General features: G+C 42.2%; 1 protein-coding gene across 2 annotated transcripts in view; it reads left to right on the top strand.

The window, feature by feature from the left end:
* Positions 1–15547, top strand: part of acaca (acetyl-CoA carboxylase alpha) — a 40286-nt gene extending 24739 nt beyond the window's left edge. For both annotated transcript variants that reach the window (XM_034683097.1, XM_034683095.1), the window contains 16 exons: positions 23–169; positions 522–791; positions 1053–1150; positions 1347–1467; positions 1550–1660; positions 4450–4593; positions 4759–4879; positions 5646–5742; positions 5853–5949; positions 6050–6185; positions 7507–7684; positions 7762–7874; positions 9844–9998; positions 11355–11525; positions 13645–13781; positions 13893–15547. In XM_034683097.1, coding sequence (XP_034538988.1) covers positions 23–169; positions 522–791; positions 1053–1150; positions 1347–1467; positions 1550–1660; positions 4450–4593; positions 4759–4879; positions 5646–5742; positions 5853–5949; positions 6050–6185; positions 7507–7684; positions 7762–7874; positions 9844–9998; positions 11355–11525; positions 13645–13781; positions 13893–14019 — 2223 coding nt within the window. In that variant the 3' untranslated portion in view covers positions 14020–15547. The remainder of the gene's footprint in view (positions 1–22; positions 170–521; positions 792–1052; positions 1151–1346; positions 1468–1549; positions 1661–4449; positions 4594–4758; positions 4880–5645; positions 5743–5852; positions 5950–6049; positions 6186–7506; positions 7685–7761; positions 7875–9843; positions 9999–11354; positions 11526–13644; positions 13782–13892) is intronic.
* Positions 15548–16937: the final 1390 nt, after the last annotated feature.

The raw sequence follows: 16937 nt of genomic DNA, 5'->3' as shown, positions 1-16937 counted from the left end.
TTACGTTTAATTTTATTCCCAGGCTCTGAAGAAGCTGTGGCACGCCAGCCAGGCCTTTGCTCACTTACCCAAATGTCCTCTTCCCAATGAGCTGCTCACTTTCACAGAGCTGGTTCTTGATGCTCAGGGTCAGTTGGTGCAGATGAACCGACTCCCAGGGGGCAATGAGGTCAGTTTCTAAAGACAGACCGCAGAAGATATAAAACAAAAACCTTGATCTGACCTTTTTTTTTTTACCCCCTTTTTCAAAAAGTGCAATGTCCCTTGCATGCTGTAGGTGTCTCTGTGTTTCTTTGTCTGTGCTTTAAATGCTTATTGATGTATAGCAAAGCTGAATGCACCATTTAAAGTGCATTTAGAAATGATACCTAGGTCTTGTAGTTCTATTTTACCACAACCATTAAATGTTGCAAAATGAATGTACAGATTACACCAACAATCATCAGAATATCTTTGTATCTATCTCTAGATATTCAGCATCTGTTGTGTTGACATACCTGCTTTCTCTCTTATCCGTCTAGATCGGTATGGTGGCGTGGCGGATGACCCTGCGTACCCCTGAATATCCATTAGGACGTGAAATCATCGTTATAAGCAACGACATCACACATAAAATCGGCTCCTTCGGGCCCCAGGAGGACGTGTTGTTCCTGCGAGCTTCAGAAATGGCGAGAGAGAGCGGCATCCCTCGGATCTACATCGCAGCCAACAGTGGTGCCCGCATCGGGCTGGCAGAGGAAATCAGACACATGTTCCACGTGGCCTGGCAGGATCCCGTTGACCCATATAAGGTCAGACAACAAAAGATCAGCCACGAAGAGTGGTTTCATTTATTTTCTTTGCATATTTTTTTTAAATATGTTTGCATGTTTTGTTTAGAACTGTGTTCATGTTCCCTGGTACCTGATTTAGAACATTCCCTTGTTTTACCCTTTTTTTTTTTTTTTTCTTCTCCTGCCTTTCAAACAATATAGCATGACTTTTCTCTGTTGTCATCTTAAGTTTAGAATTGTTTGTCTTAACTAAACAGTCTTCTGTATTTTCCACTGCAGGGTTTCAAGTATCTCTACCTCACACCTCAGGATTACAAGAAAGTTTCCGCCCTGAACTCTGTGCACTGTGAACACGTGGAGGATGAGGGAGAATCAAGGTACATCTATTTTTTTTTTAAACATATCAGCACTTAACTTCATACTCAAGGAAATGAATCTGTATGATGCTGTATTATCAGACAAGTGCGCATGATGTCACCAAATCCCCTGAGATTACAGTGCAGATGGACTGAAAAGAAAAAGCTATTGTAGGGTCACATCTTCCTGTGAGTGAATATATGTGTTGTCATGCAGGTACAAGATCACCGACATCATTGGGAAAGATGAGGGGCTGGGTGTAGAGAACCTGAAAGGGTCTGGAATGATTGCTGGAGAGTCCTCTCTGGCTTATGAGGAGATCATCACCATGAACCTGGTGAGACTGAAGTGGCCCTGCTCTTGCATCTGCTTTCTCATCACGTATCGGCAGCTTTAACGTGATTATCTCGTCCTCTCAGGTCACATGCAGAGCAATAGGGATCGGGGCCTATCTGGTGAGGCTGGGACAGAGAACCATTCAAGTAGACAACTCGCATATTATCCTGACTGGAGCTGGAGCACTCAACAAGGTAAAATAATCCGCCAAATTAAAATAAGTGTTTTAAAATGAAATCTTTATGATTTTGTGGAATTTTCTTCTCATGCAACACTAAAGAAGATTAAAAAAGTGTTTTCTATGATGCTGTGATAAATACTTCTGCCTCTTTATAAGGATTTTACCATAAATTTGAACTAGCTGCTTTTTTTTTAGCTAATACTAGAGAGAGTAAACAAACCTGGAATGAAAATGTGCGCCTGCGTTAAATTTAAAAGATGGTATTGTAGAAGGAATATTTGTTTTTCACAGGCTGAAAAAGGCAGGTTATGTTATGTATAATTCTATAGGAGAGTGGCGCATTTATAGGACAACAAAAAATAAATTAGAAAAATGTACACCATGATTTTGGAGCCGTTCCAACTTGGTGATCAGGCCTCTTTCCGCCTTGTGGTGCTCTACTGGGATTCCCCCTCCGATCGTGGCCACGGGCCCGCCTGCCACTCATAGCGGAATAATTGAAAGCGGACCATGAAGTTGTATTTGCATAGAAATAGAGTGACATGCTGGGGGGCTGCAGTGCAAGACATCCATATCATTTGTTTTTAATCAAAATGAAAAGTTTTGCTGAGGCAGATTGTTTTCTGCTGTATGCAGTTGATTGCTGCGTATGCGTGTGTGTTTGTGTGTGTGTGTGTGTGTGTGTGTGTGTGTGTGTGTGTGTGTGTGTGTGTGTGTGTGTATATAAGCATGCATGCTTCACTGCGTCCTCTTGTCTTGCTGTTCCATCCGCCGTCCTTGTCAGTGCATTAAGATGACTCCATTTCAAATGAGATGACAGATTGCAACATGACGAATCATGCAAATAGCTCGATGATGGCAAACCTATTTGCCAGGAGCTCAATTGTTTTTAGATGGCATTGCTATTAGAGGTGTTTGTGGCAGTAGAGCTACAGCAGTGGTTACTAAGTGTAAACAATGCCTGGGTGAAGTATTGGAGTAAAATCCTTTGTATACAAATTATTGGGGCAATTCTTAAATTGTCCGTTTTTCAGCAGCAGCACATAGAAGAAATGAGGCTCCTCGTTCATCATGTGGTTTCCTGGCTATTAACTGAAACTTAATGGAGAGCAGGAGGCTGCCACCCAGAGATCATCATTTCATTAGCTGCTGGAAAGCTCTCATATTTTCATGGGGAGTGGATAGTAACTACTTGCACAAATACCCCAGTGAGCTGTTACATCCAGTTTGCCCCTTATTTTCTTCCTCCCAGCCATCTCCCCCCGCGTCCCCTCCTCCTATGTCCCCTCTCCTTCTCTCTGCCGCAGAATCTTAATGAAGCTGACGATGGCCGCGGGCACCAGGGTTTTGTGTATGTCAAGGTGACTGCAATGTTTCTCGGGGCCGCCGGCTCTCCTGACAGCTTTAGGAGAGTGCCCCAGATTTGTAGCTAGATACATAACCATTAATGGTAATAAAGAAAGTAAATGATGGTTGGAAAGGTGAGAGCTGAGGGTGGGGATTGAGCTCCTCTCTGATTTTTATGGAGCCGTGTCAGGGCCCTGCCACCTGTTCTAGACTGCTTATGAAAATAGGGTGGGCTGGGAGTGAGGTTTTATGGCTTCAGGTTGGCACAGGGGCCGTTTTGAAGGTCCGTCTCGTTCTTTTACAGCAGCTTCTGTAACAACCGGTGAATGGAGGATTCAGAATAAACAAGACATCAGGAAAAAAGGGATGTTAGCCAGTTGAATGATGAAAATGAGCATGAGATGATTTACGCCGTCTGATGGAAACCCCCAAGTACAAGGATGAGGTGCTGCCACCTGTGTCAGCTGTGGTGCAGAGACGTCTAGCTGCTGATCATCTGTATCGACGAGGCAGTGGGGAAATGTAATTCCGCCTCCCTGCTGCTACCCTGGTCTGTGCCTGCGTGCAAGCTTATTGATCTGCAGCTCTCCAGAACAAAAGCCTGGTGGCAGCACCTCCTGTTGTCGACCATGGTTGCACAACATGAACAATAGATTAACTCTGTTGCCTCCAAAGGAGTGCAGAGAGCGGAGGCTGTTAAAGGGTAAACCTGCAGTAAATTCAATTGGGCAGAAAACTGCTGCTCCAGTTTCCAAGCAGGTTTACAACAGCAGTGCTTTCTCAGTGTTCTGCTGTATATGACCGTATGTGATAACATGCCTAGAATTTCTTCTTTACTAAGCACACCTCAATCTTGGTGTAGTGGCCATTTGTCATAAAAAACTCAAAGAATAATTAAAGTATCAAACTCAAACTTTTACTAAACATAACCAAAGGGTCACTGATGCACCGCAGGGATGTGATGTACGCAGGCAAAAGAAGTCCAATGTCCACGCAAAAGTTCAGCAGTTTCCAATGGTTAATTTTGATGGCAAACAAAAGGAACAAAGAAAATCACGGCTCCTGGTGCCTCTCTTGCGTTGGTAAAAAACCATAGGCCCACCCAGGTGCATGCTGGCCTTCTGCCACCCAGCTACCTAAATAACCTCAGGTGCCTACAGTTCCTAATTACCAAACAAACAAAAACAAACAAAAGAAATACTAAATATACAAAAAATCTTAATGTACTAAACAAATGACTAGCACAAAATATAACCCCAAAATCTAACTTAAATGAGTTATAAAAAGAAAAGTTTAGATAAATCTAACAACTAATTCTACTTATTAATTCTAAACTAAATAAACAACTGAATACCAAAAGTAAAAAAAATGGCTCCAACACTTGGATTCAACACAAAACAACACATTCTGTCTGTTATATAATCCTCACCTGTGAGTTTTTTTCCCCTCCGACAGGTCCTGGGCAGAGAAGTCTACACGTCGAACAACCAACTCGGTGGAGTTCAAATCATGCACAACAACGGAGTGACCCACAGCACTGTTTGTGATGACTTTGAGGGAGTCTTCACGTTGCTGCAGTGGCTCTCCTACATGCCACTGGTAAAGAGAAAGATAGGACACATTTGTCTTTGACTTGCATTTACCATAAAAACATAACACATTGAAACAAGGAGGTGTTTTGGGTTATGCTGCATCCTAAAGCATTGTGGACTCATTCTCCATGTGGTCTTTTCATATTGAAATAAAGATATTTTCCTTCTTCAGTGTAAAGCGAGTCCAGTACCCATCCTGGATGCCAAGGACCCCATTGAGCGGCCAATAGAGTTTGTGCCTACAAAGGCTCCCTATGACCCCCGCTGGATGTTAGCAGGACGACCCAGCCAGAGTGAGTTCAAATAAATATCTTCAAGCAAATTTTTCCGATTTTGATAGCAAATAGTGATTCTTTTTTTTATGTTGGCATAATTTGTTGTTACATTGGGGCGCTGTTGGCCTAGCAGTTTAGGCATGCACCCCATGTACAGAGGCAATAGTCCTCGTTGCAGCGGTCACGGGTTCAACCTCCACTTCCTGGCCTCCACTTTTGGCTGCATGTCCTCCCTCCCTTTCTGCTCCCCACATTTCCTGTCTCTTTTCAGCTGTCCTATCAAATAAACTAAAAAAAAAAGCACACAAAGAGTTACATTTAGCTTCATTCTGCTGGAAGAAAGATTAAGAGAGCTCCAGGATGGATCCAGAGTGCTCCACACTGTGATGTAGAACCTGCACAGTCCTGACCCAGTGTAATTACAGCCTGGAACAGCAGAGAGAGATTGGGGGACTGGCGTGGGCAGCCACTCAACGCCTCTGCTAGTGATGAGTGGTGAGGTTTAATTGAATGGTAACCTCACAGGCTGGGCATGTTTCTCAGAGTGTGCAGGCAGAAAAAGAGCTGAGTAAGCCTGCTTATACAGTCATCCATCATGGCTGCTGCCAAGTCTACAGATTCTGAGAGAGGAAAAATACACAACTTCAGCTTCGCTGGATGAAGCCGGGGTTGTTTGACCGCTTGGAAAAGACAGAGTATTTTCAGGAAATTGATTTAGCTTCAGATCCAATTTGCTGTAATTAACTAACCACACTCCTCTCACTCCTCTCACTCCACTCTGCAGCGCCAAAGGGATCCTGGCAGAGCGGCTTCTTTGACCACGGCTCCTTTATGGAGATCATGCAGCCATGGGCTCAGAGTGTGGTGGTGGGCAGAGCCAGGTAAGAGTCCCAGATGACACGCTGCCATAATGGATTTCCTCGCTCCATAAATGTGGTCAAGGTATTTTTTCGATGTCAGCGCTGAATGACTGAATGACCTCTCTCCACAGACTGGGTGGGATTCCTACAGGGGTGGTTGCCGTGGAAACCAGGTCAGTCGAGCTGTCAATCCCCGCTGATCCGGCCAATTTGGACTCTGAGGCGAAGGTAAAGGCTCACTCAGTGTACAACCTCAGTGTGAACTGCTATCCAAGTACTTCGACAAATACACACGCTGATGCTGATTTTTTTCAATTTGCTTTTGTAGATCATCCAGCAGGCGGGACAGGTGTGGTTCCCCGATTCTGCTTTCAAAACAGCCCAGGCGATAAAGGACCTGAACAGAGAGGGCCTCCCCCTCATAGTGTTTGCAAACTGGAGGGGCTTCTCTGGGGGAATGAAAGGTACCTCTGTTCATTTTGAAAAGATAATGCGATATCTTTAATTTTCCAAATACGAATAGAGGACCTTATGGTCTTCAAAGAATACACCAGTCACACGTATCGATACGACATGTTTGCTTCTGAGCCATTAGACTTTCTTTTCTCTTTTGAGCAAAGATTTTCAGTTTAATAGATTTTTTTGAACAATAACAGACGTATCTGAAGGCTGTCCATCGTTTTGACAGATTACAATACTGAGGGTGATCCACCAATATGTAGGAGAGTCCTGCACACATTCACAATAATGTAATGCTTTCTCTCCCTCTTCCCAACATACATGTAGGGATGTGTACCTTTCACATTTGAACCGATACGGTACCAATACTCAGTACCTAAGAATACTTTTGTGTGTGTTTATGCGGTAATAAATGTTATTTTGTTTAATAATATAGTCTCAAAATTTTTAAATTTAATAAAAATGTATTCATTAAACATGAAATGAACAGAAACAGGATTACAGGTGATTAGATATATTAGCTGACACATGCTTGTGGCGTCTAATTGCTCTTTTGGGAGTTTATCAATGAACACACGTGAATGCCCGCAGATGGGAAAAAGTCAGTTCTCCGTCTCTTCATAATAACAGGACACACAACTTACTTGTTGGGCATTCACGCACACAGGAACGGTTATAAACCGGGCAGGTAGTCGGAGCGAGAGAGTCCATCTCAACTTAATCCTCTGTCAGCTGCAGGCTCCGTTTGGCGCACTCCCAAGCAAATGCAGAGAGCAGAGACGTCCTCCCGATCAGTCTCGAACTTTATTACAAGGCGAAAGTATGGAAATTCGCCTACTCTTCCACTCCCTCACAGTCACAAGGATGCGTTTAGGTACCGAAACATGGTACCGTTTGATTTTACGTGAATCGGTACTCGGTAGTACCGACGGTATTCGGTCGGTACCTATAAAAGCACTACATCCGGTACCCATCCCTACAGACATGTATTATCACTTTGCGATAGAATTTTGCAGCTGGTGCTTCAAATGTAAAAATCATAAACATTAGTGAAAGTTAGAAAAATGTTATCAATTAAATTAAATGTTAACATCACACTTCTTTTTAATCTTGACAATTTTCCAGAGGTAGCAATAAAACATCCATGAATGCAGAGCTAAGGTTATAGTCCTGAAGCAGCAAAGAAGAGAGACTTCTCTGGAAGCATGTCATTATTAGGGGGTCTAATATTTTATAACACCTGATTGGTACACTACAGCACATGTTCACTAAGCTTATTTCAGGTTCAAGTATCATCCAGTATCTCGTGTTACACTTTCCCATTAGATATGTACGACCAGGTGTTGAAGTTTGGGGCCTACATTGTGGACGGGCTGAGGGAGTACAAGCAGCCCGTTCTGGTTTATATTCCACCCCAGGCTGAGCTGAGAGGAGGATCCTGGGTGGTCATAGATCCCACCATCAACCCTCGTCACATGGAGATGTATGCAGACAAGGACAGCCGGTGAGTTGGACTGAAAAAAAAGGACATCAAATCCTCATCAAACCTCCTCCACTCACTTTAATCATCTTTGTCTCCAGAGGTGGCGTGTTGGAGCCTGAGGGAACAGTGGAGATCAAGTTTAGGAGGAAGGACCTGGTGAAGACCATGAGGAGGGTGGATCCGGTCTACACGAGCTTGGCTGAGAGATTAGGTGAGCCCTCCACTTCAGTTCTAATTATAGCTCTTCACTGGTGTCTTTTTTCCCCCTCAGCGTTGTCCTCATTTCAGTAAAAGAGTGATACATCAGGTGGGCGTGCGTGTCTGTTTTGGCTGTCGTTCTTTACTCCCCGCTGATTGTATCATCTTCTCTGCTTCTCCCTGGGGAGACGTGTCAATCACAGCCTGCTCAGATCAATCAGCAGCTCTCCTGTCTCTCCTGCACAGGGTATTGATTTTCCTCCAGGCTCAGTGAAAGGGTGGTCCTGTGCTGATGCTGTGTGGGCTCAGGGCGATGAGTGAACTGGAGGAATGGGGGGTATACTGGGGGGGTGGGTTGAGAGGTTACAGATTGGAATTGACAGAAATCGGTATATGGTGACAGCCACCAGGGGTTTGGGGGAGCTTTAAGATAAAATGCTGTTGGCAGGTGTTAATTTACAGCCGCGCACTCGTGTAGAACCAGACTTTTAAGTCAATGGAACTGTAAGGGAAGGGGGGATTTTTTGGCTTTCGCACAAAACGTCCTGTTGTACAAAGGTGAACGCAAAATAGCCCTTACGATGGGGACTGATCAAGCGGCAACCTCCCGTCTCAAACTATGAAGCCCATGAGGAAGTGTTATAAACTGCAGAATCCGCTTGAGGCTGGCTGCAGAAACACCGGAAATCACATAGACACCAATTCAAAAAAGATGATCTTTGCAGCATTAATAAACATGTTTACAGCCTGGTTCAAAAACGACTTGACTCTATGTAGCTAATTTCTCTATTGGCACACACTGTACAGGGGTGAATTTTTTTCTAACGTGACGGTTCAGAAGATATTAAGATTACAAGTTTTTGCCCAAATGAGGACATGACTGACTTGTATTCCGGACGTGAACACATAGCTGTTAGCTAGTAGGCTCAAACTCCGCCCCTTTACGTCACATTCAGCCTGGTTGAGACCGCATTTCCAATATGGCTGCCGCCATTGATTGGCTTCAAAACAGTGCTCAGGAACAGATGGGTGACATCACGGATACTACGTCCATATTTTATACAGTCTATGGGACTGATACATCAAGATGATTATGTTTGGAGCCAAAATCGGCCCTGTTGGATTTAACCTTTTTTTAATTTTTTTTATTTAATCTTTTTTAATTTAATCCTTTTTTAATTTTATTTTATATGCAACAGTTCAAAGACATAAAAGTGCTCAAACAGAACATAAAAGAAAACAAAAGGCAGTTTTTGAAAGCAATAATCAAATAAAGTTATCTGATATAGACTACCTTACACAAAAAAGAGTTAAGAGAAAGGAAAAAAAAAAAAGAAAAGTTGCACTATGAATGACGATCACAAAAAAAACAAGACAAAATAAAATAGAACAAAACAAAAGAATAGACTGTAAAGAGAAAAGAGAAAGAGACAATAGAAAGAGACAATAGAAAGAGAAGATAAAGACTAAAAGAGAGAGAGAAAAGAAAGTTTTTGAGAGGAAGGAGAGAGGTTTGAGAAGGGGGAGCCACCATAATGACGTCATTCCCCTTTTGCTTACCAAAACATTAGCACTAGTCGTTAAACAGCAGATGCCTCAGTTTGAGTCATTGTGAAGCACTTTGTTACGTTTATTCTCTCTACTCCTCCTCTACTCTTCTAATCCGGCGCACACAGCCTCTTAGGAGCCTTTTGTTTTTTACTCATGGCATTAGAAACCATATTAACACTAAACTCCTCAGACTAAAGAACGTTGGAGAATAAACCAGCATGCTAAGAAATAACTATAGTGACAGAAACCATGTTTGAGAAAAAAGTATGATGTGTTTGATTTAAAAGTGTGACTCATTCCCCATCTGCTAATATGGTGGAGGCAGTAATGGGACCTGTGAATGTTGTGGCCTCACTTTTGGGGAGCTGTCATGTTGTCCATCACTTTGTACAGTCCCTGATTTGACGGCACCATTTTACACTTTTATTCAGGAACTCCAGAACTGAGTCCCCCCGAACGCAAAGAGCTGGAGACCAAGCTGAAGGAACGCGAGGAGTTCCTCCTTCCCATCTACCACCAGGTGGCCGTGCAGTTCGCAGACCTCCACGACACTCCAGGTCGCATGCAGGAGAAGGGCGTAATAACGGTGAGCACTTCATGCTGCCCACAGGGGAGAATCGTTCTAACTGCTGCAGCACCTGTCTAGTGAATAATGTTTGGTCTCACCGGGCTGTGACACTCGTCCTCATAATTATCTTCTGATGACCCCAGTCAATCACCTTAGAGGCCACAGTGAAGCCTCAGGCTGCACAGACTCCTCCTGCGCCTTCTCAGTCCCATCTTTCACATCCAAGCTTACAGACTCTGCTCACAGGACCAGAGGGGCTTTCACAGATGGATGGCGGTCGGGGTTTTGTGTACACACAGTGTGGGCTGGATGGTACTGGTCAGCAGGTCCAACTCAATTACCCAGCAGAGAAGTCTGTTCTAAAATCCATCAGAATGAATTCTTAATTTATGACAAATTTCTCAAACACATATTAATCTACTGTTCAACATTGCTCTTAAAAACATCCATAAAAATAATTAGACTCTCACCTGAAGTTTTCATCATGACTTTTCCACATTTTAACTTACTTTATACTTTACTTCAAACCCATAGGTCCATATTAAGGATGAGTCATGATTTTGGGATATTGAAAAAATCGTTTTACAATTCAAAAATCGGATAAATCATGTGACTATTATCTCATCTTTAGAGTGTTTTTTTTTCTATTGTTTTCTAGCCTCTGTTGTAATGTAGCACAGCTGTCACACAGTGGTTGTAGGTGTGATGGAATTCATAAATAAACTTGACACTGGACACAGAAGACTCAGGAGACTCTGACGGCTTACATTGAAATAGTTTATGTAGAACTCGATCGAGGAGAAATAACAGTGCAATGCCAAGTCAGTTCTACCAGACAAATCCTCAGACATGTACCTTTTATTCCCCCTATGACGAAACTACAGTTTGATAACCATATTTGGACAATAGGAAACAAAACAATTGGGAAGAGGAGCTGTGCTCTAGTCTGGAGACAGTAAGTTGGTCAAAACACACAGATAAAGACAGGAACAGGGGGAGAGACCTTGATTACTATACTGACCCTGTCTCGTCTTGTGACTGCTCTTTAATAAGCTGTTTGAATTGAGTGTAAATCATGTTGATGAAGGCTATCTAAATTGTGTGTATGTTCTTTATGAATCTATTCGCACATAGATTTGAATGTAGCAGTCAGAATTTGACACTTTTTGTCAGATGAAGCCAAATGTAGAGCATACTCCTTTTTTGCCAGCCTGCCCTATTTCATTAAGACTGTGTACCTGTGTGTCTCATGTTGTGGATGAGAATATCTCACACATCTGATCTTAATCCCTATGTCTTTGAACATAATACTGTATATTCTAACAACACTGTCTTCATTTAAATGTAATATTTTGTGTCTGTTGTTCACCTCAGGATATCCTTGAATGGCAAACATGCCGTCTCTTCTTTTACTGGCGTCTGCGTCGTCTGCTGCTGGAGGAGACGGTTAAGAGGAAGATCCAAGCGGCCAACGGCGAGCTGACAGACGGACAGATTCAGGCGATGCTGCGCCGCTGGTTCGTGGAGGCCGAGGGGGCCGTCAAGGTACAAGTCCATGGCAGTTGCAGCACAGGCTTTGTTCTATTAGTCATTGTGTCCAAATTAAAATCAAATCATAGGGAACTATTTAAAGCAGAATACATTGATAATGGTGACTTATAATTTGTATATGTTACTGATTGCTGAATTTATACTTAAAAATATAAATAATGCTATTATTTGATTGACCTCAGATCATTCAGGGTTCTTTGTAGTTAGTCTTGTGTGCTGATTGATTGAGTCTTTGATGGGCTGTTTTCAGTATTAGATACCTTATTATGAACTCAAGTCTAAGATAAATTTATCTTGTGTGTAGTTGCCAAGGTAAATATCTTTTATTCCCTCTGAGACTGAGAGTGATTACAGAGGTTGTCTTTTTTATCCTGAAACACGTGCCTCTTCTCTACAATGTGCTCCCGATAAACAAGTGTAAGCATTCCTATTAAATCACCATGATTAAATGCAGATGGACTGATAACTGGAAAATAAACATCCATGAGAGATACATAAATACTGTTCCCTCTGGCCCTGCCTCAGGCTCAGTGGACCTGCTGCGGGGGGGCTGACAGGAGCCGGCCCTGCGTTTGAGATCTCCTAAAGAAGTGGCCTTCTTGTTAGCTAATATATTACCCCAATCAGGAGCGGCTGTCTTAAGCCACAATTAATCACAGCCCTGGCACGTGCAGATAGGAGAGCAACACGCTGTTTCTTAATTAAAAGCAAACAGATTAAAAATGATTAATAAGGGCATTAAATGTTCTTGTGGACCTCAAGCAGGACTGTTCAAAAAAAAAAGGCAAGAGCCCATTATACCCCCTCAGCCCCCAAATCTTTGCTAAGCCCTCCAGCCGTGCTTTGTTTGGGATCAGAGATGCCAGCACTCATGAATACTAATATTATCAGGTCCAGTCAACAAGACATGAGGCATCCACTTTGTGCACGTCTATCCCTTTAGTTGTTGATCTTTAAATGCTGAATTTATTAATATCAGTTCATACAGAATGTGAACTCTGACTTCTAATGGAAATTTCTAACCTTACTGCTGATAGAAAACTTAAGATGGCAAATATTTGAGAAGGCACAGATCTGTCCAACCGTGTTGTTTATTTGTGATTATTTTCTGTAATAATCTGTACATAGTGTTCACACAGGAAGTAAGATATAATTGTTTGTGGGCCTACAGCTCCAATTATAAATCTTTGAGTCAGTTAGTTGATTGAAAGAAAATTGGACACCAAACTTTTGATAATATGTGAGTTATTTGGATGTTTTATAAGAAAAATTGTCTAAGAATTACTAGATTTCAACCACGGAAATGCAAATGTTGCTACTTTTAACATTTATTTTAGCAGTCTTTTGGGTTTTAAACAGTTGTTTTGACAAAAAAGTGTATTTTAAATTTCCTCATCGACTTGAGGGAAATGTGATTTCAGTTTTTTTTTCTTTCTGTTCCGCCCTTTAAAGTTCAAAGTCTCAAAGTCTTCTTTATTGTCAAACTGCAGTATGCACCAGACATACAGAGGAATTGATATTATTTCTCTCTCAGACCCTAGCAACGACAACAACAGATAAAAAAAGGAAATAGCTAGAAAAACATAAGCTAAAATTAAAAAGAGTAAGCTAATAAAAATAATAAAATACAGTTTTGAAACAGTGCTAAAACTTTGCTGTAGTGCAATTTAAAATCAAAGTGAGTGTGTGCGTTTCAGTCCTGAGGATGACAGACCTCAGCGTTGATTTGGGGGGGGGTCAGTGACCGGGTTAAGTCTGTGAAGGGGGCACTATGGGAAGAGCGGGCAAAACAGGGAGAGAGTTCAGCATCCTGACTGCCTGGTGGATAAAACTGTCCCTCAGTCTGCTGGTTCTGGCCCGGAGACTGTGTAATCTCCTTCCTGATGGCAACAGGCTGAAGAGGCTGTGAGACGGGTGGGAGGGGTCGCCTGCTATGCGCAGGGCTGATGTAATGCAAATAATCAGCTGATTATTGGATAGTGATAATTACTGGAACATTCCTTTTCTCTAAATTGCATTGATTCAAAACCTCATACACGACAGAACAGTTTGATTTGGAGGCTGTACTTATTGTAATTTAACTTCTCACCTTTAACACCACCCCTCTCTTCAGGCCTATCTGTGGGATAACAATGAGGAAGTGGTCGCATGGCTGGAAAGGCAACTCGCTGAGGAAGAAGGTGCACGATCTGTCATTGATGAGAACATCAAGTACATCCGCCGAGATCACATCCTCAAACAGATCCGCAGGTGAGTGATCTAAAAAAGTGCAGATTAAGTGTGGTGAAGAAATATACTATAAAATTGACTTCAGCCACAACACATGGCGCTTCTCTTACTGAACTGATTTTTTGTTTTCAGCCTGGTTCAAGCCAATCCAGAGGTCGCCATGGATTCAATCGTGCACATGACCCAGCACATCTCACCCACACAGAGAACAGAGGTGGTCCGCATCCTGTCCACCATGGAGACGTCCGCCTCCTCCTAACAGGCCTGCTGGAGCTCAGCTCAAGCAGACACCTGAACCAAAGGAGGCCTGCCTCAGCTGCACCTGGTCCCCTGACTGAGACCTGGGTGGGAGACTGAGGCTGGAGGAGCCAACTTGAGGGGTCTTGGCAGCTGCCAGGTTACTGATGAATGGTTGGCTATGATTCTTAACAAGCAAAACTTCAGTTGACTGACAATTATAATATGTTGTGAATTGATTTATGCTTATTCTTTAGATGGATCTATTTGTTTTGTATTCAAGTGCAATTGAAAATAATGTAAGAAATTCTACTGACTAATATGTTTGGAGTGTACAAAGCTAATGCTTCCATAATAATCAGTGCGGTCTGTGGTTTTTAAGAGTTGCACGCTGAATTCGTCTTCTGTTGTCATTAAAACACACTTTGGTTCGTGACATATGCTTGTTGGGATTTGCAAGTATTTTGATGACCAACCTGACAATGAAAACATGCCGCTGGGGACATCAGCGAGAAAAGGGGGTGTTACACTTCTGCGCAGGGAGCACTTAGTTACTGAACAAAGATGGGGAACACTACAACAGATTTGGGACATTTGAGCCCAGCAGGGAGCGGGGACGTGGTCTCTTTAAGACCCCGACTGTTTCACAGTTACCCCGCAGTGAGCGACAGGCAGCTCGCCTTGCAACAAAAACCACAGCTGTCCCTTCTGTTCTCACTCACACACAGTTCACACACATGCTGCTTTAGACGCACTTTACTGCTGCACCCAGATTCACAGGTGCACAGTTTGAACTGTTGCATCTACCATACAAAGTTACACATGTACACGCACAAAGTGATACAAGCAGGAACACATGCACAGGTGGTGATAACTGAAGTAAGAGTTGTTAATGGTACTAGACACAGAGTGGGTCAACATCTTCCTTTCTCCCTGGTTACTTTTTTTTGACACCTGTGTTTGCTCCTGAAATCATTTAAACATTAAGGGTTTTTTATTTATTTTTTAACTAAAGAAATATTTTTGAATTTACAACAAATAGATGTCTCAATCATTTAACGTCTGTTTGTGAAAGAACTGATGCTACCATTCCCTGGACTTAAATGTTACATGTCAGATATAACGTCTAATTTTCACTGTAATCCACATAAACTGTTCTATTTAAAGTTTGTACTTTATATCTTTGAAATGTTACGTATTTTTTATTTTTAATCTGCTGAAAAACTTGTGACAGGCATATATCTTGACTTGAGTTTGTTACTGAACAACAAATAGTTCCAACTGTGTCATGAAAGGATTTTCTTTTACTTGAAGAAACAGCACTATAATGTTAAATTCGGTCTTAGATCATTGTGTGAAATGTCCTGCTCTAAAGCATTGTTACCAGTGTGAAATGACTTCATGGTTTGTGCTGTGCCTTGTATGTGCCTGTACAACAAGCAGTCCAGTTGCTTCACAAGTAACTGGAAGTTTCCTACACGAGGATGAAAAATAATTACACTGATGAGCTCTAAATGTGTCTGCAAATTAAATAAAGCTTTCCCAACTTAGTTTGTGTGTTTGTGTTTAAAGCTCCCATCAGGAACGTTTACTTTATGTTGATTTACCAAACATTTTGCACAACATTTGGTGTAGAAGATGCACTGTTGAGCCTTTTGTTTTCATCTAAAAATTGATCAGTGTCCCATATTCTGGTGCAAACAATATTCCAGTGTACATTACAAAAGATAGGTGTTTTCTGCTTTACAGTATTTTCCCTTAAAGATGGCGCTCCAAGCTGCAAGCAGCTGTAGACTATAAAACATGGAAGTAGTCTGTGACGTCACTGATTAGTATCTGAAGCAGAGTTTGGAAGCACAACAGTAGGGGTTGCAATATTGGAATGGCTCACTCAACCTTACTTTTGGTCAACCTAGCAAGAGGCAAATGGGTGGAGTCCTAGCTATCAGCTACAATGTACCTGCACTACAGTCAACTCAGCCACGCCCATTATTGAACTAATGCAAAACTTGTGACCATAATATCTTCAAAATGAATACATTCTAAAATTCACCCCTGTGCAGTATGTAGAGGTGCATTTCGACCAAGAGTTCTGGGGTCTTTTAGCCCCTAGAACTACTTTCCTTGGAAGTAAAAGGTTCCTGTGCCCCCATTGTTGTCTGCGTTTTGACCGGTAGATTGTGCAAATCAGGCCAGTGACATATGGAGAAAAATAATTATATTAAATAATATTTTGACATCTTAATAAAAAACTAAACTAGTATGCATTCCCAGGAACTCCCTCTGTGTGTCAACAACCGTGTAAACTCCACAAACACCGTTACGTTCAACTGAAAGTCCCAGGACCTTTGAAAAGTACTACCCCTACAGCAGGGGCTTTTAAGGGGGGAGCGAAAAGGAGAGAGAAGAAAGGGCGACAGTATGTCACCCAGTTTTTCTCCAGGAAAGGTTGGTATAGTCTTTGAGTGTTTAAAATCAACCTGTTTGTTAGTTTGATGTCCACAATGAGATGAACTACATTGTAGCTAATTATACTAAATGGTTTTTCCCGCACTCCCTACCAGACTCAGCAGCTGATATGTCAGCACGTGCACTGTCTCCACACAACTCCCCCCAACCTAATGAACATGAAGGTGAGCAACGTAGCATGTCAATTAACATTATTGAAGGGGGTCTGTGGGAATCTCTTTTTTCTCTCTCTATCTGTACTATTACAAAAGCCTATAAAAACAAAGCTATAGCTAAGCTGAGCTACAGCCTATAGTCTGTTTTGGATGCTGGGCAGGGTGAAGCATTGAGTGATTTAGTCTGTTTTAATGTCACAGAGATTACTCAAATAATACCTTAAAATCAGATATGTTGATGCTGACTGACAGCGGTTGCACAGGGTTCTTGTGGCCTTTGGTGATGGGGTCCAATGTGATATTTTTTCATGGAGCC

The sequence above is a fragment of the Notolabrus celidotus genome, chromosome 5, assembly GCF_009762535.1.
Source record: "Notolabrus celidotus isolate fNotCel1 chromosome 5, fNotCel1.pri, whole genome shotgun sequence".
Lineage (NCBI taxonomy): Eukaryota > Metazoa > Chordata > Actinopteri > Labriformes > Labridae > Notolabrus > Notolabrus celidotus.
This window is presented reverse-complemented; position numbering and strand designations above follow the sequence as displayed.